Source organism: Centropristis striata, chromosome 20 (assembly GCF_030273125.1).
Source record: "Centropristis striata isolate RG_2023a ecotype Rhode Island chromosome 20, C.striata_1.0, whole genome shotgun sequence".
NCBI classification, from domain to species: domain Eukaryota; kingdom Metazoa; phylum Chordata; class Actinopteri; order Perciformes; family Serranidae; genus Centropristis; species Centropristis striata.
The window spans coordinates 26,779,427-26,803,776 of NC_081536.1; the positions used below are offsets into that span (position 1 = coordinate 26,779,427).

At 38.0% G+C, this 24,350-nt stretch overlaps 2 protein-coding genes across 2 annotated transcripts in view; both read left to right on the plus strand.

Moving 5' to 3' along the window:
- atp6v1ba (ATPase, H+ transporting, lysosomal, V1 subunit B, member a) overlaps positions 1-6,431 on the plus strand; it is a 49,751-nt gene extending 43,320 nt beyond the window's left edge. The window contains exons 12-14 of the mRNA XM_059359183.1: positions 867-971; positions 1,158-1,287; positions 5,273-6,431. Coding sequence (XP_059215166.1) covers positions 867-971; positions 1,158-1,287; positions 5,273-5,415 — 378 coding nt within the window. The 3' untranslated portion in view covers positions 5,416-6,431. The remainder of the gene's footprint in view (positions 1-866; positions 972-1,157; positions 1,288-5,272) is intronic.
- A 5,051-nt stretch (positions 6,432-11,482) lies between these two features.
- shtn1 (shootin 1) overlaps positions 11,483-24,350 on the plus strand; it is a 48,839-nt gene continuing 35,971 nt past the window's right edge. Inside the window, exons 1-3 of the mRNA XM_059323913.1 lie at positions 11,483-11,589; positions 14,462-14,514; positions 18,312-18,372. Coding sequence (XP_059179896.1) covers positions 11,535-11,589; positions 14,462-14,514; positions 18,312-18,372 — 169 coding nt within the window. The 5' untranslated portion in view covers positions 11,483-11,534. The remainder of the gene's footprint in view (positions 11,590-14,461; positions 14,515-18,311; positions 18,373-24,350) is intronic.

Genomic DNA, 24,350 nt, shown 5'->3' on the forward strand with positions numbered 1-24,350 from the left:
TTTATCACGGGGTCTCTTGGTCTCCCGTATGTTCAGGATTATATCGTGTTCTCATTATCTCGCGTGTATACGGCTGGCTCGCTACGCTGCCGTTGCACGCCTGGTGGAAATTGACGCCGGGCAGAGGACGGAGCAAAACCGTAGTGGAGCCGTTCCGCACCTGGTGGAAATCCCCAGAGACTTCAGTCTGCAGCTCCATTCTAATAACTACTTCTAATTGCACTGACTGCATGCCTACAGCGTTTCAACGAAATCTAAATACCCAATAGAAAAGACTGTCAGTGTTCCAGGAAAACAAGAACCATGCTGATACACCTTCAGTCTAATAATGTCAGTAAGTATTGAAAGTACAACCTGAAACCATCCACCACCAGGGCGGCTGGGGCTCAGTTGGTAGAGCGGTCCCCCACTGAACAGTGTTCGTGGTTCGATCCCTGACAATGGCAGCCTACATGTCAAAGTATCCTTGGGCAAGATACTGAACCCCAAATGGCTCACGATGCTGCGTTCATCAATGTGTGAACACACTGTAGGGTAGCCTCTAACACCAGTGTGAGTGTGAATGGGTGAATGAAGTGCTTTGAGTGGCGAATAGAAAAGTGCTATATAAGTGCAGGTCCATTTACCGCCATCATTCTTTGTCTTACTTCAATTTGTGGGATAACCATGCCCAAACTGCAGTACTACAGTGTACTTATTTTTTAAGCCTATTTTTGTTTATATTTGGATGACTGGCACCATTTAAAGTACACTAAGATGCTCCTGTCCCTTCACCTGACACAGCAACTTAGCCTCACATCTCTCCATCTGCATACCCCTTCATTTTTTGCATTAACCAAACCTCTTATCTCATACTCGTCTTTCAGATCTACCCACCCATCAATGTGTTGCCCTCACTGTCCCGTCTGATGAAGTCAGCCATCGGAGAGGGGATGACCAGGAAGGACCATGCTGATGTGTCAAACCAGCTGGTAAGCCACAAATTGTTCCTAAATAATGCTCCTGGACACCTGAATGAAGGTTTGATGAATAACTGAAAACACTGATAATGGTAATGTATGGAGAGGGAAGTGACAATATGTCATTAACATTAATGACATTAATATGTCATAAAACAAAGTGTCATTATTAAGATGAATTTCTCTCCTTGTCTCCAGTATGCCTGTTATGCCATTGGTAAGGACGTCCAGGCTATGAAGGCTGTGGTGGGAGAAGAGGCCCTCACCTCTGATGATCTGCTCTACCTTGAGTTCCTACAGAAGTTTGAGAAGAACTTTATTGCTCAGGGTAAGAAGATTCTAAACTCTAAAGGAAGCATTCACACATTGTAACTAATCCATGGAAATAAGGTTGACTGCATCATTCCTGGTAGTGAATGTGCAGTCTGTAGCTGGCAACCACAACTAATTTAGCAGTGTTTCGACCAGGGGGGAGTGGCCACCGGGAAAGTCTCAGGCCACACCCTCTCAAAAGTCCGCTCACTCTGCGTGTCTCCATTACAAGTTAGCCCCCAGAGGGATTTAGAGACTCTGGAGGTGACGTATGGTTTTCGCCGTTGCTGACTTTGCACAACGTCAGCAGCTGAAAGCAGCATGGCTAATTATGCACAGAGTCTCCGCTGATCATAAACAGTGTATATATATATATATATATATATATATATATATATATATATAGTGATTGTGAATTAACAGCATCGTTATCTGTGCACAGAGTGTCTGGTGCTTGTTGTAAACAAACAGAGGTCGCTAAGTGAACACCTCCTGCAGCAGCACATACACACTGTACTGCTACAGAGCTAACTGTAGCTAAAAGAGTCGCTAAGGGGGTCTGAAAAGTCGCTAAATTTATCAACAAAGTTGCTAAGTTGTGAACACTGCTTTGCCGGCTTTTACAAATGGCGTGTGTTGAAGACCCTGCTCTTCTACAGGGACTAAAAAAGTACAGACAAAAGCCGGCTCTGGACTGCTCATATTCAAATTAGGGGCCTTTCGGCGAGTTAGACCCGCCTCATTCCAGGTATTGTCCGGGTATTGCCTGGTAGTGGAAACAGCCCTCATGTTTCATATGTCTCATCCCAGAGGCAGACATTACTCACTTCATGTGTTTAGGCCAATTTATCACCAACTATTTTTATAATTGAACCATAAGTTAAGGTATGTGTCAAGTAAAAATATCTCACCCTTTTCTACTTCTTGTTTCTCAAATGTGAGTTTTCTGCATTTGTTTAGTCTGCTGGTCAGACAAAACATTCCATTTAAACATGCAATGTACAAGTTGGGCTCCGGGAACTTATGATGGATCGTTTTATGGCAACTCCACAAAGTAAATATTTGTTAGTTGCAACCCAAATGACTTAATTATGATTGCAGATGTGTTAAAGAGCTTGTGCTCTTTGCAAAAGCCCAAAAGGTGAGTTCATCACAGAAAACCTCATGCAGAAGTTGTGTTGTTTTATTTAGACTGTGTGGGAGAAGAAGGACTCTGATTTAGTGGTTAGTCACTGTACCACATATAGACCTCGAGAACACACTGTACTGTTCAGCATGGGGGAAGGCAAACAGAAACCTACTACATTGTGATTATAGATTAAACTCATACTTGAATGGTGTTGCCAGGTGAATAGGTTTGTAACAATACACCTGACTCACAATTGAATGCAGTTCACAATACTGGGTTCACAATACAATTTCTCACCTTTTTACATAGAATGAGATTGAAGATAAAAGATTGGTTTGTTTCTCAGAAAAAACTCTGCAAAATAGATTTCTCTAATCAAATTAAATATTCTTTAAAGGATCTATTTCTGAAATTGGGCATAATCTGTGCAATTCAATGCATATTTCCTTTTTTGTTGAAGTGAAACTAAAATATCTTGCGTTTGAAAAAATAAAAAATTGAGAGAAACACAAATAAATAGATGCAAAAAACTCTTCTGCTCGACAAAGTGTGTGTGTGTGTGTGTGCGTGTGTGTGTGTGTGTGTGTGTTACATTTCTGTCACAGTTGTCTCAAGTATTCACTTCTAATATCCATGGTAATTAACTGTGATTGCAGATAGTACATATGTTGTACTGTTGAGAGTAAGCCCACAGAGGCATTTACAAGTTAATTTATCCCATAGAAATATGATCAGAATACATTAAGTAGTGGTCTGAAATAACGAGAACACTAACCGACAGTAGCAACAGTGCTTCAAGTCATTGAGTACATTTAATCCTCTATTACACTATATTGCTTTGAAAAGTGTTGGCTTAAGTGGCATCCACATTGTATTTTCCGTGTTTACGTTTGTCCCTTGAAAATATTGATCTGTGTAGGTTGCGTCTTTGTTGCTGAAGCCTGCCTGACCATTTCTTTCCATTTTTCTTTTCTTGAAAGTGTTAATGGCATTGGTAAACACTGTACATTTTCAACACTGATGGATTCCAAAGGCAAATAGTCATAACAGCAACACATGGTGGGATGTGGAGACAGACATATCTTTAATCTTTAATCTTTTTAGCCTTCAAGTCACAATAACAATATCTTAACAACAGTTTTGAAGCAAACCTCTATTAGAAGCAGAACTGGGACCAGAGCCAGGACAAACTAGACCACAGGTCAGGGATAATAAAGAAATTATTTTAGGGCTTTATCACAATGGGGGGCAGGGATATATAAAATGTAATAAAAGCCACCATGAGGCATTTTTACTAACCCTGCTGATGTAAATGAGTTGAACTGAGTAAACCGCTTCAAAAGGAGTATGGAGCTGGAGTTAGGATGTGATTTGCAGGGCTTGGCAATAAGACTGGAAATAGTTTAGCTCACAAAAGTATTAAATACAAATGTTGACATGATGGTGCCAAGTTTCAGGACCACCAAAGTCATTACATCCCATCCTCAGGGCAACATGAACGTCTGAACCACATTTCAAGGAAACCCAATAGTTAAAACATTTCGCTCTTTTCCCCCTCTAAGAAAAATTCAACTGTTTAATGTCACTGATATTTAGATGCATCATGATGCTGTCTTCAACCTAGCGACTCCAGCCCTATTATACTCAGCATTACATTCAGTACAGTACAGACTAATGTGGAGTTATTTCTCATCAGATGGTAACCTGGTCATGACAAAGGGAAAGAAAATGAAATCTTAAAATCCCAAACTATGTCCTTGATCAGGAATTGTTGACGTCGTGTCACAAACAACTCGAGAGCTTGTTATTGTCCCAATAAAAGCTCTTGGTATGTTGCCCTTGAAAAGTAAACAGAATTGACTATATGTCTTATGAGTCCCCAGTATTTGACAAATGGCAGCATAACAGTGTGATGACTTATTCATTTTATTTCCCTGTTTTCGATGATTAACCAAAATTCATTCAACATTCATTCAACAAAAGACAGACAGACAGTTGTTGTCAGTATTTTAACCACTTTTTGGCAAATTGTGCCCAGCCTCTGTGGTTGGAGAATGTCTTAAAAGGTGCACTTATAATTTATTTTACAAACAGTAGCACTTCTCCTCAACTCAACTCCTGTTTTAGCTCCTTTCTTCTCTGGCAGACAGGCACTTATGGACTAGCTAAAGAACAAAGTGTAGCATTTAGCAGCTGAAGAGCCAGAACTTGGTGGAGACCAAACTAGAGCTACAAGTAGAGTTAATGTTGGACTTAAATCCATCAGCTGGGCACAAATATGACTCCAATGGGATGATGATGAATACAAAAAAGCAGAGAATAACATACTTGTCATAAACTGCAAAAAAGGTGTGTCTAAGAACAAGATAAAACACTAAATCTGAGGGAAATGATCTTGCTGAATGGACAGATAATTTCACTTGACAAGATTTCTCAAATTAAGATTGTTAAATCTAGAAATAAGCATGTTGAACGCTTAAAATAAGAAATAACTCTTAAAACAAGATAAATTATTCAAAACCTTATTATAAAAAAAGTTTTTTTTAATCTTGGTAAGAAAAAAATAATTTGCAGTGCACTTTGCTTGGGCCAGTTCATCGCTGCTTGCAGCTTTAATTTATCTTGTTTTAAGAGTTAATTTCTTATTTTAAGTGTTCAACATGCTTATTTCTAGATTTAATCATCTTAATTCAAGAAATCTTGTTTTATCTGTCCATGCAGCAAGATAATTTCTCTCAGATTTAGCGTTTTTATCTTGATTTTAGACACACCTGTTTTGCAGTGTAACCATTTTGTGTGATAAGTCAAGCTGTGCACAGATAGAGATGTACAGTAGACAGCCCCAGCTGATATTATGTCTTGTCTCACTCAGGCCCGTACGACAACAGGACAGTGTATGAGACCCTGGACATCGGCTGGCAGCTGCTGCGTATCTTCCCCAAGGAGATGCTCAAGAGGATTCCTCAAAGCACCCTGGCTGAATTTTACCCCAGAGAGTCTGCAGCCCGTCACTGAGACACACAAAGGGATGCCCTGGTTCTAGTCTTACCTTTTTACCCGCCATCCTCCCTTTTGTTGCTTTCTTCAATCTGGCTGTACAGCCCTGCACCTCTGGGGGCTCATAGACAAATGTTTTTGAACCTTCACCCACCCTCCCCTCCCTTTTCTCCACTCTTCCTTTTACCTCCAGTTCAGCTTCTTCTCATGAATCAGTTCACCCCCACACCATCCCCACTTTCCCTCCTGACTAGGGTAATAATCTTCTGTAGATGTTCTGTAGTGTATATGTGTCCAGAAGTGGTTTATGGAAAGTGTCTGTGATTGTAATGTCTCCTTGATTGCAAAAAAAAGTGAACATATCCTTAAAATGATAGATGAGTCCTTATTTATTGGGGAGTATAACTGCTGGATCCCCCTCCTTTTTTAAATAAATGCTATGTGACATCTATTTCCTGCTAAAGACAAGAGGTTTCCAACTCAAGAAAGTTGTTTATGTCAGGTTTTTTTTTTTTTTTTTTTTAAATCCCCTCAACTATAGTACTCCTGCAATGGAACGGTCAGTGACATAAGTTACCTATTAGTAATTACCTTTGGGTGATTTTGGAGTCAAAAACTTTATTTTGTCCACAACCTTTGTATTGTTTAATAATGGGTAACTGCTGTATTTTTTTATCTCAATAGCTTCAAGTTAGCCACTACTCAGATGTTCTCGTCACCACCGACAGTATGCTGAGGAAAGCGTCCTTAGTAAACAGACTTACATACTTGGGCCACAGGTGTAGTTCAGATGTTTACTCTATGTTGCTCCCAGAACTTTCACTCTTTCTCCCTCTTGCTTCCTCTAGCTACTCTGGAAACAATACAGTGGATGTTTACATTATTTGTGTTTTGTTGTTTGATTTGTGTTGCAAAAGATGCATATATAAGATTATATTCAACATTCCCATCTGTCTGGAAACTAATTCTTTGTTGTGCAAAAATAATGGTTTTGTGAGGTCATGTGTCTATGAATAAATTAAATTATACGAGTATGCTGTCTCATCTCTGTTCAACACCTTCATATACATCAGCAAGGGGGCTGACACCTTATCAACCAGCCAGTCAGGCTCATCTCTGAGTTTCTATACAGTTATTATCAGTCGTGGTGAAGTAAAAGTACTAATACCACACTGTCTAATTACTCCACTACAAGTAAAAGTCCTGCATTCAAGACTTACTGAGGTAAAAGTACTAAAGTATCAACATTTAGTTAAAGGGTCAAAAGTAAAAGTATTTATGCAGAATCTATCCACTCAGAATGTTTTATGTATTACAACTATGTTATTGTATTAATATTTTTTGATGAATTTATGTAAGAAGTGTAATAGTTTTCTCAAGGTAGGGCTCATTGTAACTATTGTAACTATTAATTTGTCTGGTGATTAGTCATGAATTGCAGAAGAGCTGCTGTCAATTATTACTAGGCAATTACTTATTTGTAAGTCATGCTAAATAAGTTAAGTATGTTTGTTCTTGTCACAGCTACACTAAGCAGCTTAGAAAATCTGACATTAAAAACAAATATTTGTTCAATTAGTCTATTAATACGCAAGTACATCGATTCATTATTCAAAGTCAAATATCTTGTTTCTCAACAACAAAAATCAGTCAAATCAAAATCAAATCAATCAAAATTACTTTATTTATCCCTGAGGGGAAATTCAGTTAGTCTGGTAGAATCTCTGTTAGAATGAGACAGCCTTATGGCTGTAGGAGAGAAGGATCTTTTGTATCTCTCCGTCCTGCAACAGAGAGAGAGGAGCCGTCCACTGCTTTTTTTTTTGGTTTTGTGTAGCAGATGATCTGGGTATTTCAGGATGGCCTGGAACATGTTGACAGGTCATCTCTCCACCACCTCCTCCAGTGTGTCCAACCTGGCTCCAACCACAGAACCAGCTCTTTAGACCAGTCTGTCCAACCGCCTTCATCTCTGTGTCTGATGCTGCCTCCCCAGCAGACTGCAGCATAAAACAACACACTACCACCACAGTCTGATAAAACATCTGCAGCATCTTACTACAGATGTCCAGAGATCTGAGCTTCAAGAAGAAAAAGAGGCGGCTCTGTCTGTGTTTAGGGACCAGTCCAACTTATTATCCAGGTATACACCTAGATACTTAGAACTTGGCACCAACTCCATGTCCACCCCACAGGTATTCACTGGCTGAAGAGGGGGCTTCAACCTGTGGAAATCTCTGATCATTTCCTTAGTCTTTGAGGTGTTCAGTAGGAGATAGTTCTTGTGACTCCAGTCACTGAAGGCTTTTATCAGATCCCTATATTCAGATTCCTGTCCATTCCTGATACACGCCACAATAACAGTGTCGTCCGAGTACTTCTGGATGTGGCAGGACTCAGAGTTGTATTTGAAGTCCGCTGTGTACAGTGTGAACAGGAATGGAGCCAGAACAGTGCCTTGTGGAGCCTCTGTGCTGCTCATTAATGTCCCAGAAGCACAGTTCCCCAATCTGACATACTGTGGTCTTCCTGTCTTCCTGTCATTGGTACCTGCAAGAGCTGCAATCTCTAAAAACAGAAGTTACCGAGGGATAATATTTTATGGAGAGAATATTTTATGGATTTGGAGGTTTCAGACTTGGGGAGCTTCACTGGTGATGTGCCAGAGCCGGAGCCAGACAAACTGGCAATGGAACCGGGTTCAACAACCTCTACAGACATCACAGCAGTATGTGGTTAGATATCATATGTTGTCAAGATATTGTCATCAAAACAAAACCCAGATCTTGACTCCCTCTGCTTCTCCAAATCCTGAGATGGTTATTTCACTCGACGCGGAGAAGGCATTCGATCGGGTGGAGTGGCAATATCTGTTTACAATCCTCCAGAAATTTGGATTCGGCCCTAAGTTTATCTCATGGATTCGCCTTCTCTACTCTGCTCCATTGGCAAGAGTTAAAACAAATTCAGAAATTTCGCCTCTTTTCCCTCTTTCGCGTGGCACGCGTCAAGGATGCCCCCTTTCACCGTTGCTTTTTGCTCTCGCTATAGAGCCTCTGTCTATTGCCCTGAAAGCTTCCACATTATTTTCTGGTATAATCAGAGGAGGGGTTGAACACAGAGTAGCACTATATGCTGACGATTTATTATTATACATTCAAGACCCAGTAAATTGTGTTGGTGGAATAGTAAATTTGTTAGAGGCCTTCGGAACATTTTCTGGTTATAAGCTGAATATCACAAAAAGTGTATGTTTTCCTGTTAACCAGTTAGCAAAATCGATTTCTCCTGATGTGCTGCCCTTCCATCTATCTCCTAGTGGCTTTTAATACTTAGGTGTAAACATCTCACATTCCCTTAGCTCACTTTTTAAGAATAATTTTGTGGATTTGACTGAGAAGCTTAAATTAGACCTACAGAGATGGGGTGTGTTACCTCTTTCACTAGTGGGTCGTATCGAAACAATTAAAATGAACGTATTGCCCCGGTTCCTATTTCTTTTTCAGACTCTCCCTCTCTTCCTCCCCAAATCTTATTTTAAATCACTCAACACCATTCTACTCTCTTACGTCTGGGCAGGCAAGCCCCCCAGGATTCAAATATCTATCCTCCAGAGGCCCAAACAAGACGGGGGTCTTGCACTTCCCAATATGCAGTTTTATTATTGGGCCGCTAACCTCCAAAAGCTTAAATTATGGTATCATTCCCCTGACACTAACTGGTGTGCTATAGAAGCTAGCTCTTGCACTTCATCCTCTCTACCCGCATTGCTCTTTGCTTCACTCACAACGCGCCCCTCTCAGTATACTAATAACCCTGTTGTACTTTCCTCGCTAAAAATCTGGAAACAGTTCAGGCAACATTTTGGATTAAAATCTTCCTCTGTCCTCTCCCCTATTTGCAACAACCACCTGTTTCTGCCCTCTTTGCTAAACCCAGCTTTTAAACTATGGAAAAAGAAAGGCCTGATTTCTTTCTGTGATCTTTTTCTAGATGAAACATTTGGTAGTTTGGAAAACCTTGTCACTAAATTTGGCCTGTCAATTCAAGATCGATTCAGATATTTCCAACTTCGTAGTTTTGTAAGGACTAATTTTACATCTTTTCCTAAACTGCCTGAGAAGACTCTTTTAGAGAATATAATGTCTTCATCATCAAAATCACAAAACAGCACTGGGTCAATTTATAACCTTTTACTCTCTTCGCAAGTATCTTCCCTTTCATGGCTAAGGGATGCATGGGAAAAAGAGCTCGGGCTGGGGCTGGACGAGGACTGGTGGAGAGAGTCACTGCTTAGGATCAGCTCCACTTGCACTTGTGTTCGTATGAGCCTTATTCAGTTTAAAGTGGTTTACAGGGTCCACTATACTAAGGCCAGGCTAAAGAGATTATTTCTTGATACTGATGATTCTTGTGTTAGATGCTCTCTCTCCCCAGCAGACCACACACACACGTTTTTCTCCTGCCCCAAGCTCAACTCCTTCTGGTCGTCTTTCTTCAACTCCCTCTCTGTAATTCTGGGCATCCCCTTGACCCCTTGTCCCTTAACTGCTCTTTTTGGTGTGTCTCCTATGGGCAAGTTTAATAAATATCAAGCTGACCTTGTTGCGTTTGCTGCCCTCATAGCCAAGCGACGTATTTTGCTACACTGGAAGAGTCCTAATCCCCCTGGCACAACCTCCTGGTTAAAAGATTTAATGTCTTTTCTTCATTTAGAAAAAATCAAACATACAGTCAGAGGATCTGTGAAAAGATATCACAGAATATGGGACCCCTTTCTCTCCTATGTCAACTCTTTAACTTTGATAGACTCTTAAATTTGACCATAATTTCTTACTTTTTTTGTTTTTGTTATTGTGTTATTGTTATGGACATTAGTATTATTATTATTATTACTATTATTTACTTATTTATTGTCATTATTACAATGGTTGCTATTCTATTCTATTCTTTTCTTTTTTATTTCTTTTCTTTCTTGACCTTTTATTTACCACATGAAGTGAACTTTGTACATTGTGCAAGATCAGGCTGGGTGGGTGGGTGAATCGGGGATGTTGGTAAATTGGTATTTTGTCTGGATGCTCTCCTACAACTAGATTTACCTCTAGGAAAAAGGAAGCAAGAAAATGTCAGACTTCCTATTTACAGCTGATTTGTGTTTTGTCTGTAATATGCTTTGAAGTTTGCACAATAAACATATTATAAAAAATAAAAATAAATAAAAAAAACCCAGCGGATGAAATGCTCCCCAGCACTGTGCCGGGGACTTTTGCCAAACACACTATTTTTGGTGGAAGAAACACAAACACATTACTCTAAACCAGGAGTAGACAACCTGAGGCTCCAGAGCCACATGTGGCTCTTCAGAAATTAAGCTGAAATTAAGGTCTGTGGCTCCATTCTGACATTTTTCCTCTTTTTTAGGCCAACAGAGGCTCTTTTGTTAGTAAAGGTTGCCGTCCCCTGCTTTACATAGACAGTCAACAGAAAAAAGTATCTAATTTAAAAAAGTTTATCTTTTGTTACGAGGCTAAGTTTAAACCCATTTCACAATTCTAATCCATTAATAGGGTGTCCTGTATTGCATTTAACTTGTTCTGACCAGAACATATGGTTATTTGTTTTAATTTATTATTGATTTATTTTTACTTTGTTACTTAAAATCAAATCTGAAAAATAATGTATTGTTAAACAGCACTATTAATGTCACAATTTTGATGAATGTTGTGGAGATGCAAAGAAAAAGGCAAATTTGTGTTTCTGTAAGCAGACAATGTGTCTAGTTTTTTTGTTTTTTTTTAAAATAAGAGATATCATAAACATAAATTTAGGTGTAGTGTTTTTTTAAAACATCATAAATGTGTTCTATGTGTATATCCCCCATATTTTCCTGTAAGGATTACTGGGTCTGGGTTCTTTTGGGTTAAGATACTATTTCTAGATATAAGAATAAAATATTTAGTAAGCTTCATGTTTCTTGCAGTGTGAATAGGCAGGGCTCAACTATGATGGTGTCACGTGCTCTGTGTGCGCTCCGCGTGCACTGTACACACATAGCTCGCGCTCCGAGGAATCTACCTTACAGGTGTGTCGCGAGGAAGCACTTCCTGTTGAACTTTGGTTGGAGCTGTCCCACTATGGCTGCAGAAGAGCTGGAGAAAATAAACGTCATTACAAACTTGTCAAACCAAGGTAAGTTTTCTTTGAGCCGTAGTGTGACGTCATCCAGAGCTATGATATATGTGCTCCAAACTGACAGGACCCCAAATGAAATGAATGACGCTTCTTGGTAGATGGTTGGCTAAAGGTGCACTTACTTTGAAAGAATGTTTGAGGAGTACTTTTAATAAACAGACACAGTGGTTTTGGGCAGTAAATGCAGTAAATAATAATGCTTTGATGTTTGGCATCAGGTATTTGGTTAAACAAAATGTTTAATGTGTAGCCCCTGATATCTATATTGTATTATGCTGTATCACCATTGTTACCGTGTTTTCCCAAGGCTGTTTGTTTTAAGGGCCAAAGTCCATGTACAGTAGGAAGACTTGGCTTTTACTGCTTCTTATACCCATGACCGGATCAGGCTGCTAATGGGCCCCGAGGTAAAAGTGAGCTGCAGTTCCTTTTTTCCAATGTTTTGCAAAAAGTATGCCTTTCTGTGGTTTGCAGTGTGGTCATTTTGATCAAACACAAACTAATTTTATTTGTGCGGCACAGTGGTGCAGTGGTTAGGACCCTCCGGCTTGCTTGGGGTCCTTCTGTGTGGAGTTTGTTGATCCCTGTGTTAGTGTGAGTTCTCTCCAGGTCATCACACAGTCCAGACATGCATGTTAGGCTCATTAGGTTCCCTGTTGGATCTACATTGTCTGTAGGTGTGAATGTGAGCGTGCATGGTTGTCTGGCACGATGTGCCTGCTCTTTTATTAACTGGTGACATGTCCAGGGCGTACCATGGCTCTCATCCATTGTCAGCTGGGGTTAACTCTGTAAAGGATAAGCAGTTACAGATAATGGATTAATGGAAAAATTACATGTTTGTACATGTCATGTACAAACAAATTTCATATAAGCACCAAACTGAAAGGTAAAAAACTAGACTAGACAGGGTGTCACAATTAGTAATAGTCAGAGCCACCTAAAGGCCCCTATCATGCCAGTCCATATCATGCTTTAGTAGTGCATATAACGTTGTAATGCCCATTCAATAATACACCTTGCTCCACACCACAGACTGACTTTGATGAACAAACACATGCAACACAGCAGGTCATGGCCTGTATTATGACTACAAAGCACTTTGAAAGCACCATGCCTTTTAATTGATCACTGTACAGCATTAAATGCCTTTAATGGTCAATACAAATAAAGAGGGATTATGTTATGTTATATGTTTTTTTAAGGAATGATAACGTTACAGGAACGCCACATAACTGATATGACATGTAGATTCAATTCTGAAGTGCAGACCAGCCTTGTATAGCACCCTGATTGGTTATGGTTATGGATTAACCTAGGGGGTTAAGGGTCAGGATAGCCTATAGGTCAGAGAACTGGACCTGAACAAATTGGATTATCGTGCTAGTGCGAGCATGGACACCTGGCCAGTCCCATAGTGCTTAGATGCTGCACTGGATGGGAGCAGCAGAATTCATAATAAGGGCACATTCAAGGCTTCAGAGAGCAATATGTCTCAAGTAGGGATGCACCGATACTGATCAGATATTGGGCCAATGCTGACTCAAATAGCTGGTTGCTGGTATGCTGCTAATATATATATATATACACTACTGGTCAAAAGTTTTAGAACACACCAACTTTTCCAGAATTTAATTGTAAATTATGCAGTTTAATGTCTCAGTGTACTCTGAAATGAATGCACATTTGCAACATTTAAAATTCTTTATTGAGCATGATAGTGTTTTGAAAGTAAAAAAAAGATTCAAAATCACATTTTATGTTGGACTAAAGGACTAAAAAAAGACACAAAATGACCAAAAAAAGACACAAAATGACAAGTAAAGACACCAAAAGACACAAAATGACTAAAAAAAGACACAAAATGACCAAAAAAAGACACAAAATGACTTACAAAGACATGAAAAGAATTAAAAATTGGACAAAATAGCCCAAGACTCCATAGAGTTAAGTTGTTAACCCATTTCTTGTTCCCTGAAAAAGGCCTACTTGTATAATTCTGAAATGTACATTATTTTTCAGTTTTGGTTAAGCTTACCTTTTTTATTTACCTCTGGCATTTCACCACTTACCTTTGTACCCTCCCTAGCTGTTCATTTGACTTGAACTGCTTGAATTTCAATAAAAAACTGGAAAAATTGGGGTGTTCTAAAACTTTTGACCGGTAGTGTGTATATATATATATATATATATATATATATATATATATATATATAAGTGTTGTCCAGTTTGTTGTTACTCTGATTCATTTTGAAGAGGTTTTACCAAGTTGGTGTTGCACAATAATAAAGTAATAAAGGCACTGTTATGCCTGAAGTGCCTTACACATAAAACAATGATCCCAATGACTTATAAAAACTCCTCTCACCTGTCTCAGGGCATGCTTTCTAACTAGCATACTGTATGCCCAACATGTCAGACTGTTTCTTGTCCTCGATTCAGAGCTTATGCCGCACTGCAAGAAAACGTCATTGTCGTCAGCTTCATTCGTCAGCGTCATTTCTGTACTTCCTGAATGTCTCAAGGACTAAGTAGAGGCTGGATTTGGTTTCTGATTAACACATGTTCCATTCAAAAAGTAACTTAATTCTTTACAAAAGATTGAGGTCAGTTCCCTTTATGGCTGTAGGCAAATATTAAGACATCCAGGGACTTACTACTATATTCAACATCCCCTGCTATAATGGTCAGGTGACACAGGACACATGCTGCACTAGTCACTGGATGAGGAGTTATCACATGCTGGAGAAGTTTCCACTTGTTGACTTATTTTAAACCAGATGATGTGTGTTCTGTGTTCTTCACTGACATTTGCTTTATTGTGATTTACTGATGAACATGGCCTACTGGTGTCCTTTGCTCCCTACAGCCCTACAGGAGTATGAAGGCCTGCAGAGGAAGCACGAGACAGCAGCCATGGAGGTAGGTGTTATTATCAGTCTGGATACTGTATGCCTATAGACTTGAGGCCTGGTTGACCATCTCTGTTAGAATTAATTTCATATTGTTAAGTTACAGGTGCAACAGCAACAGTGATCGTAGAAGAAGTAGCAAAATTGTTGGCTCTATAAGCAGTTATAGGAAAAGTAGAAGTTGGCCAAGTATGAGAGGCAGCAAAGTAAAAATCTTTTAACAGTATTATCTTAATGGTATGCAAGCACTGCAAAAAAGGTGTGTCTAAAAACAAGATAAAAACACTAAATCTGAGGGAAATGATCTTGCTGCATGGACAGATAATTTCACTTGACAAGATTTCTTAAATTAAGATTGTTAAATCTAGAAATAAGCATGTTGAACACTTAAAATAAGAAATTAACTCTTAAAACGAGATGAATTAAAGCTGCAAGCAGCGATGAACTGGCCCGAGCAGAGTGCACTGACAATTATTTGTTTCTTACCAAGATTTAAAAAAAACTTTAGATTTAGAAGTGTATTTTAAGTTTTCAACATGCTTATTTCTAGATTTAATAATCTTAATTTAAGAAATCTTGTCAAGTGAAATTATCTGTCCATGCAGCATTCATTTCTCTCAGATTTAGTGTTTTTATCTTGTTTTTAGACACAGCTTTTTTGCATTGTGAGGCTTCTGAGCATGTGATCAATGTTGTGAATTGAAACCAAAAGTTGGTGGTTTGAGTTAAAATGAGTACATTTGTTACATAACTTCCCATCCACCCCAACATCCTCCTGCTGTGGAGTGTGACACTTGTTTTACTGTGTCACCTGACTCCAGGAGCACATACTCTGAGTATCTAATATTGACACTGATGGTGATACATGGAGTTAGTAGACAGCCTGGTGTGTCTCATCCAGACACTACGGTTCATATAATTCTATGTGTGGTTTGCAGAGATGTCCAATCTCAACTGAAGCAAATCCTCACCATAGCTGTGAAAAATTAACAAAGACTCAATAAATAATGTGTGTAAATGTTATATCTTATGGTTGTGGAAAGCAATAATAAATTGTGTCGTCTGATCCAATATAGTTGGATCAGAAAATGCTCTTGCATTGATTGCTCCTATTGCAAGGGCACAACAAACTATTATGTTGTTGCAGTTTGGAGGGCTTCTTCAGAACTGTTTCCCTCTTGATAGACAGAATTCTCACAAGGGTGTTAAAAATCTAAGCACTTCTTCAAAAACAAATTTGTCACTAAACCCATATTGAAACCCTAGTTAGGGCTGGGTATTGAAGCTCAGTGCCCTTTGAGCACTGTCTGAAATGTTTTTATCCCTCAAGTACATCATGCACTGTCTAAAAACAAGATAAAAGCACTAAATCTGAGGGAAATTATCTTGCTGCATGGACATCTTAAAATAAGAAATTAACTCTTAAAACAAGATAAATTAAAGCTGCAAGCAGTGATGAACTGGCCCGAGCAGAGTGCACTGACAATTATTTGTTTCTTACCAAGATAAAAAAAACCTTTAGATTTAGAAGTGTTAGATAATTTATCTTGTTTTAAGAGTTATTTTTCTTATTTTAAGTGTTCAACATGCTTATTCCTAGATTTAATAATCTTAATTTAAGAAATCTTGTCAAGTGAAATTATCTGTCCATGCAGCAAGATCATTTCCCTCAGATTTAATGTTTTTATCTTGTTTTTAGACACACCTTTTTTGCAGTGTGCTGGTATCAAATGTTGAGATAAATTTGTACCCTTATTTAATGACTCTTTTATTAAATATTTGCTGAGGCCACAGTTTACCCATATGTGCACAGGAGATGTAATTTGTTACCTGAACTTAATTAAAACATTCCAATGTTTTAGTACAAGTGTTTATACAGCGAACCAGCATAGAGCACCCTGCTGCAGCCTCTGAAGTGATGTTTCACACTGTCAAGCCACACTTACACACTGTAGGCCGCTGATAACCAGCATCAGACTGTTGTAAAATAACCACAGAACCATCTGTGCCTATATACACATCAAATGGGTGGTGTTTTGGGCCATTCAGGTGTTATATTATATTATGAGTGTTGTGTTAACGGTGTAACTGTGACATGACAGCGTGCAACATCACTTCAGAGGGGTGCATTATATCTGCTTCCTTCATTGACGCTTTTTGTGCACACAAATCAACTCAGACGTGAGAACGATTTGATGAAATCGGTAACAAATTACTTCTCATGCACACAAATTAGTGAATTGTGGCCTCACTATATATATGCAGTATTGTTTTCTCAGTTTGTATTGTTGTGGCCATTTTTGACTGTATTTTCATATGGTACATTTCTTTTGATATGAAGAGAAAAACAAATGTACTGAAACCTGAATGTCTTGGCACTGGTATGAACATTTTAAAACAACAGCCCTAACCCTGGTGTCCATATTCACTGGTAAAGAAAAGAGAATCAAAGCACTTTGATTGGGCCTCATTCACAAACCGTTCTTAAGTCCTACTTACTAAGATTTTATGAAGATTGTGTCATTCATGATTTTTTTTCTTATCCAGGATTTTTCTTAGGTAAGAACAAATCCTAGGAACTCTCAGGAGTACTCTTAAGCACATTTCAGTGCTGACATGTTGGCATGGTTGTGTTGTCTTCTTTTGTTAAGTTCAATAAAATACATTACAATGAAATTTCCATCATATTTATGTATTCATTTATTCATTTAATTTTTTTTTTCATTTTAATTAAATTAAATGTGACAACGCTTATATATATTGCTGCTGCCCGAGGGCTCTGTCTGTTCTGGTTCTGTTTGCAGGTTGGCTCTGCGGGACTTCATCTGTTATAAAAAAAATAATAAAATAAAATCAAGCCAATGTTGCAATCCCTCAGTCCAATACTAAAGACATATTTTGAGCTTACACACTATATATATTAGGTATTATTCCAGAAAATAAATTGTTTGTGTTGTTGCAACCTGCACTAAGGCTGCTAAATATAATTTTCTTCCTCCAAGTGATCTCCCGCAGCAGAACTTCTACTTCTGAACTGCTAAAGTTTTTATTTTTATTTTTACCTGTGCTCGGATTTATGCTTTGCTTTAGGCATTCTGTTGCTGTTTCCTCTTTGTGGCGTCTACACACGGCCCTGCACTCCTTTTTATGGGCCCTTTTATGGGCATTAATGGGCGGTTACCTATGCTAATCCTATGTTAATTAGACTCACCTGGCACGCGGAGATGGCATTCATCAATTTAAGAACACGGCTGCGAACAATTCAGCGTCTTAAGAACACGTTGATGAATCTGACGTAGGGTATTCTTAGAAATTTTCTTAAGAAGGACTTGAGATTCTTAAGAAGATATTGGTGAATGAGGCCCAATGTTCTGTGGGATCTTCTGGCACTTGTGAAAAGCACTGTTATTCCATAACTTCCATTGAATCCGTTCAACTCCTCTATATGAGTTGACCTTCAGGACTTGATCAACTGTAAAGATGGTGAAGAAAAACTTTCACTAAAGGATGATTACTGATAACAGGAGACAGTGATGTCAACGTGTGTGAGTGTGGAGTGATGACATGGAGAGAGGAAATTATGTGTGGCTATTAAAAGCCATGCAGATTACGCAAAACGATGGTTTGACATGCACTCTTATTCAGACTGTATTTACCTAAATGTGACTACAACCAAATAAAGCAGCGCAACGCAAATCACGTGTTGATTGTTCTCATACGTAGTGTCATTGAGGTTCATGTGGGAAAAGGCAAACAGGTTGAATGTTGGTGCTGTTATTAAGTTTCTCTGTCTGTGTCTTACATAAGTGCAAAAGGCTGGAGGAGGAGAGAGATGAGGCCATCAAAAAGCTCAGTGAGTTCCAGCAAGGTAAGTTTATCTCTCCTGGCTAAATACATGTTTACAAAGGGAGATTAAGGCTCAAATTTTTCACACCGCAAGCAAGCTTTAACTCATGGATGTATTAATATATGTCCACAAAATACGGCTCGGTGTAAAGCAAGGTTATAATAGTTTTGGATTTTTCATTAGTTTTAGTTTTAATTTAGTTGTGAATTTTTGTTTTCAAATTCAGTTAGTTTTAATTAGTTTTTAGAGTGAGTTTGCTAGTTTTAGTTTAATTTTTAGTTTTTTAAAATGCTTAGTTTAGTTTAGTTTAGTTTTTATTAGTTTTAGTGTCAGTTTTAGTTTTTTTATTATGTGTTGGGTGCCAGATTCAAAGAGGTCATAATAAATTTTGCCTTTATTTCCTTTGGTTTAGCCATCTCAGCCCCATTAAGGTTATTAACTCTCACAGTTCATCGAGTGTAGACATCCCAGTCTCAGTAAACATATTTACCAATATGTTGCATGTTCTAATAGAAACACTGGATTATGTATGGAAAAAGTTGACAAAGACGAAAACGAAAGACATTTTCACAATAATTTTAGTTAGTTTTGTAACCACATAATACAGTTTCAGTTAGTTATCGTTTTTTTAAAAACTCGAAACGAAAATGTTTTTTCAATTCTAGTTTTTGTTATTTCGTTAGTTTTCGTTAACTATAATAACCTTGGTGTAAAGCCTATGGAAAGAACATAGGGACACTCATAGAGGGCCATACAATGTGGCATCCATTTACCGCAATACAAACCAGAATGTAAGAGAAATTAATGTTTTTTGTTGTATGCGCAGGGTGAGAAACCTTTATTGGGCACCATTGTGGAACACAGTGTAAAGTTACACACAAGAGTCATACAACTGTATAGCAAAGAAGGAAATCAAGATAGTTGTGTTCATCAACATGTCAGTGGACCAAGGTACTTCAATGATATATATCTATCTACCTCTAGATATGCCTAGATAGTGAGTATCTATATCACTTATAATAATAATAATATTAATTGGATGAAGTATACACATTTCTCCATATATTCCTGTTTAAAAGGTCACTCCAACCCTTTTACCTGTCAAAGTCAGTTTACTAGCCACAGGGAATGCTTCTCAGTTTGGCCACCTACAGTATGTCAGGCAGCACTCTGTTCCCCTTCCAGTGTCTCCACTATCCACTTTGCAGGGACATCACTAGCACCGGCCAATGTGATTGGATTAAAAAAATACAAATAAGTGTTTAAATGTTGTTGGGTTTTTTTTTACCCGAATAGCAGAATTATAATGGGTTCAACCAGACCTTCCTCCACAGCACTGTGTCAGAATGGAGAAATGTCTGGCTGAACCCATTATTATTCTGCTATAAGGGTAAAACAACAGGTCTGTGGTATTATTTTGCTATTTGTATTAAGAAATATAACAAGGACTTGCAATTTTTCATTTGTATTTGCCCTTTTGTAACTTATTTAAAACATTCAATACATCAATATCTATCTCTCTATATATAATAATATATAATATAATTCGCTGCAGCGTATGCATTGATAGAAAAAAAAAAACATTTGTTCTGTTGCAGTAAACATATTTTATTATGAGAAAATGATCACAGTAAAAATATGTGAACCAGGACACAAATAATGGCATTGGAATAGCAATGTTGCTGCTTCAGCTTTTATCACAAACCTGTTTCCAAACACTCTAAATTTCAAATGTTTTGGCCCACCATTCAATTTTCCAAAATGATTTTCCTTACAGGTTGAATGCTTTGCTATGACCACTTTAGTGGAGACAGAATTTAAAATAGGGCCCCACATGTCAAAAGATAGAGCAAATAGTTTGTCTTTGTAACGATGACAGTTGTGTGGATTTTCATCTGAATAAATCTGGCCCATGCTCGTGTATTCAGCGATTCTCCAGCCAAAACACATATTGTGTTTGACTTCCGCGTTAATAGAGGCTGCCTCACTGTGCCAAGCAGCTGCATATTAGGACCTATTACGTGATTTCATAGCTCTTAGAAAATTGCTCCTATTCACAACGAAACGGCTGGGGGTGGGGCAGCAGGGTTGTTGGGGGGTAGGGGGGGTAGTAGGAGGATGGGAGAAAAAGCCCCTAACACACAATCATGCCTTTTCAATTGCCGATGGCAAGGTTGATGACAACATGACCATTGTGTTATAATGATAACACCACAAAGGCATCTGCCCCCCTCATCAAGGCTTCACAGCGGCTGCAGATACAATTTAATTCACTGCTCTGTTGGCGGCGCTGATACCATTATGCAGCTCGTCGGCACAGGGGTAATCACTGTCTTTCCTGAGAGGAGGATGAAAAAAGACAGACACAAAAAAGAGGGTCGAAAAAAGATGGAGTGATGATGATGGGGAGGCCGAAACTTACAATTAAGACTGCCAATTCTGACGTGTCAGAGCCCCCCGTCGACTCATGCTCATACACTTTCAACACTTCCACCGCTGTTTATTTACCATGGCTACCAGTAATTATAATTAACATGTCATTTAGTTCAAGGCGTCCTTTCGTAGGTTGCTGAGTGTGGCCACGGCATTATGGAGGCAGGCAGAGAGGAATGGAGAAGAGGCCGAGGATGAAAACTGGCAGCTAAGTGCTATTGAATGAGTGATGTGTAGGGCGCTGGAGGAACGCAGATCTCGCTCGGCGCTGTTGTTCATCAACTTTTTAATTAGGTGTCACTGGGGGAAGGAATTGCCCACAGCAATGGCACTAATACTTAATTTCTTCCATGCTCAACCACAATGTTTAATTAGCTAAGTGGTAGGGCATTCTTTAGAGGTGTTATTTTTGTACCGAGATGTGATTGCAGCTTAAACAACATCACGGCGTGTGATTCCCAATTTTACCTGATTTAAAAAAAAAAAGTTAAAGTGGCACTAATCACTATTTTTCAAATCAACAATGGATCAAATGACTGTGTGTAATGTGAAAGGTGACGCTCATAACGAGTCCTCAGAGAATTTTCTCCGCCTCTGGAGTTCATCTCAGCTCTTCTTCATTGTTTTGGTTTTTGACTCATAAACTTCACTCTCATCAACCTGATTTCCAGCAGCAGTCTTTAAACTAAAATGCTCTTCGAAAGTCACTCTACACAACCTGTCCAGCTCCAACATGCAGACTGACAAGGTTAGCAACTAGCAGATGAAGATAGAGTATTTTGTAACAAAGGAGTCAGATATTTATTTCAGGAGTTGGTTGGAGCGCAAAATAGAGCCAAAAGAAACAGATCATGTGTGGAATGTTTGCTAAAGGTAAATTATTTTTGTTGCCATTCTCTGGTCAGGACCAAGGTTATTATAGTTAACAAAAACTAACAGAATAACGAAAACTAGAATTGAAAAAACATTTTTGTTAACTGAAAAAAAAAAACAACTAAAATTATAGTGAAAATGTCCTTCGTTTCGTTTTTGTCAACTTTTTTCATACATAAACCTTTTTGGTTGATATGAAATCTATTTCATCTATCTGGTTTTATGACTTAATAAACTTATTGGGGCTGAGATGGATCAGACAAAGGAAATAAAGGAAACATTTATTGTGACTTTTTTGAATCTGGCACCCAACAAATACCCCATTACAAAAAAACTAAAACTAATAAAAACTAAACAAAAACTAATTAAAACTAATTAAAACTAACTGAATTTTAAAACAAAAAATCACAATGAAATTAAAACTAAAACTAATGAAAAATCCAAAACTATTAGAACCTTGGTCAGGACACCATTACTCCACTATATCTTTACATAGTAAATTGTTGTTTACTGCTATATTCATGTTCTAAATTTGGTGTACAGCCCCTTTAAGCATAAGCAACCATTAGATCTAAACTTGATGGATTCAAAGTCCACTTCCTGTCCCGTTTTTTAACCATACCACGTTGTCTTCTGGAATTTAGTTTGTTGTTATGGAACTGTAGATGGAACTGCAGTATTTGATAACTCCATCTGCTAATTAAAATCCTGGGAGGACAAACGTTGTGTGTCAAGGAATTAAAACATCCAATAAGCCTCCTACAGATTAGACTATGATGAACTCTCAGGCTTCTGATTCTGTATCTTGACATTGTATACTTTTATAGATATACAGTCATTCAGTGCCTTTATTCAGTGCGTCATTCTTCACAAAGTGCCCACATACACTCAAATTTTTTCCTCCATATTTTCAGTCTATACTCAATAAACATTAGTCTTAGCTGATAAAAAGATGAAAAGGTAGTGGAAATAAAAAGAATACAAGATACAATGTTAGCAACATTTAGTTCACTTTCTTTTTAATTAAAATTATAATCATGTACATAGGTCAGTCACCATTGAGGCTACTCAGATAGCAGCCACAATAGCAAGCAGAAATATACTTCAGTGTCAAGTGTTACAGCACTCTTATCTCAATTAACTGCGCAATAAAATGAGGAGCCACAGGTATGCACCCACTCATTTAGAAAATCCTAATCATGTTCTTTGTTTCCTTGATTGCATTTTGATCAGGTTGAATGGCCGTGAGTTGACTTTCTAACCTTCCTCTTATGTTAGCTTTTTCTTATTTTTTATGTAAACTGGTCGGTTTTGACCCGTGTCCTAAATGATCCATATAATACCTTCAAAAAAATAATTTACCATCCAATTTGTTTCTTACCTCTTGGTTACCTTGTTAGGCGACCTTATACATGAAAAGATTAGTTTAAATGGTTTTGGTGTGGCCCACTGGGTCTTTCTTTTAACAGCATACCCCTCGTTTTCAAATAAAAGAATAAATGGTAAAATTAACTGAATTAAATAAATAATTATGAATATAAATAAAAGGTAATTTAAGTTATATTGACCCTAACACCATAGATGTTACTATAGTCAATAATATTTAAATAAAAAAAATATATATAAAAATATAAATACAAATACAAAATGAAAAGCAGAATAAGTAATAATACAAAATGTAGATTTGCAAACAACCAACAACCAATAAAGCAAATCAACCAATGAAAAAAATCAAATACTAGTTCCAGTCTTTGTGTGCAAGAACAGGCATGTGTGTGTGTGTGTGTGTGTATGTGTGTGTGTGTGTGTGTGTGTGTGTGTGTGTGTGTGTGTGTGTGTGTGTGTGTGTGTGTGTCTTTAGATGCATGTGTGGCAAAAAAAGTGACACTTTTAGTGTGTTCTCTGCAGAGATATCAGACTCATCAGATGCGTCCTGTGATCCTCTACTTGGTCCTCCTCAGAAACCTGCTCGTCCACAATGCAGCTCTGTGTCCCCTGCCTCATTTTCAGTAAAGATATGATCCAGAACTTGGCTCATTATAAATCTTCTTCTCATTTTTGCATGCTGCAAACTGGAGATGTGTACATTTACATGAAGTGTAAATGAATTAGTCTTATGCATCACTTACATATCTGGACATGTCTTTGTTTGGTTTGTTCAGCCCCTGTTGTCTTATTTAGCTGACACTGTGTTTATGATTTCAGATTCCGCACGAAATATTGATTTATAATCCTATGTTATAACTGGATCAAAACCAACCCAAACAAGACGAACGTTATCATTTTCACCAGGGAAATTTACAATTCAGTGAAATTGATTTTTTAAAATTTATTTAATTTTGTTTAAATTGAGATTCCTGACAAAGTAAAAAAGCTTTGATGGAATGCAACAAAACAAAAGTTCTGTGGTACTTTTATGCATTTAAAACCTAAAATGGTCGGGGGCGACCCTAACACAAGAGGAAGGTTAAGTTTTTATGGACATGAATGCAGTCATTCAGGATAATTTTAAAAGCTGCTCTTCACATTTCATTTTTAATGTCACAACACGAAGGCTGCGGACTTATATGCTCTTCTAAGGGGCACACGTAAGATGAACATGAATCACTTTCTTGTCTCTGTGTATGTTCACCACACTGACTATGGATCACTTTTAATCAGTTAAGTTGTTGCTTTGTTGTCTAGTAAACAGT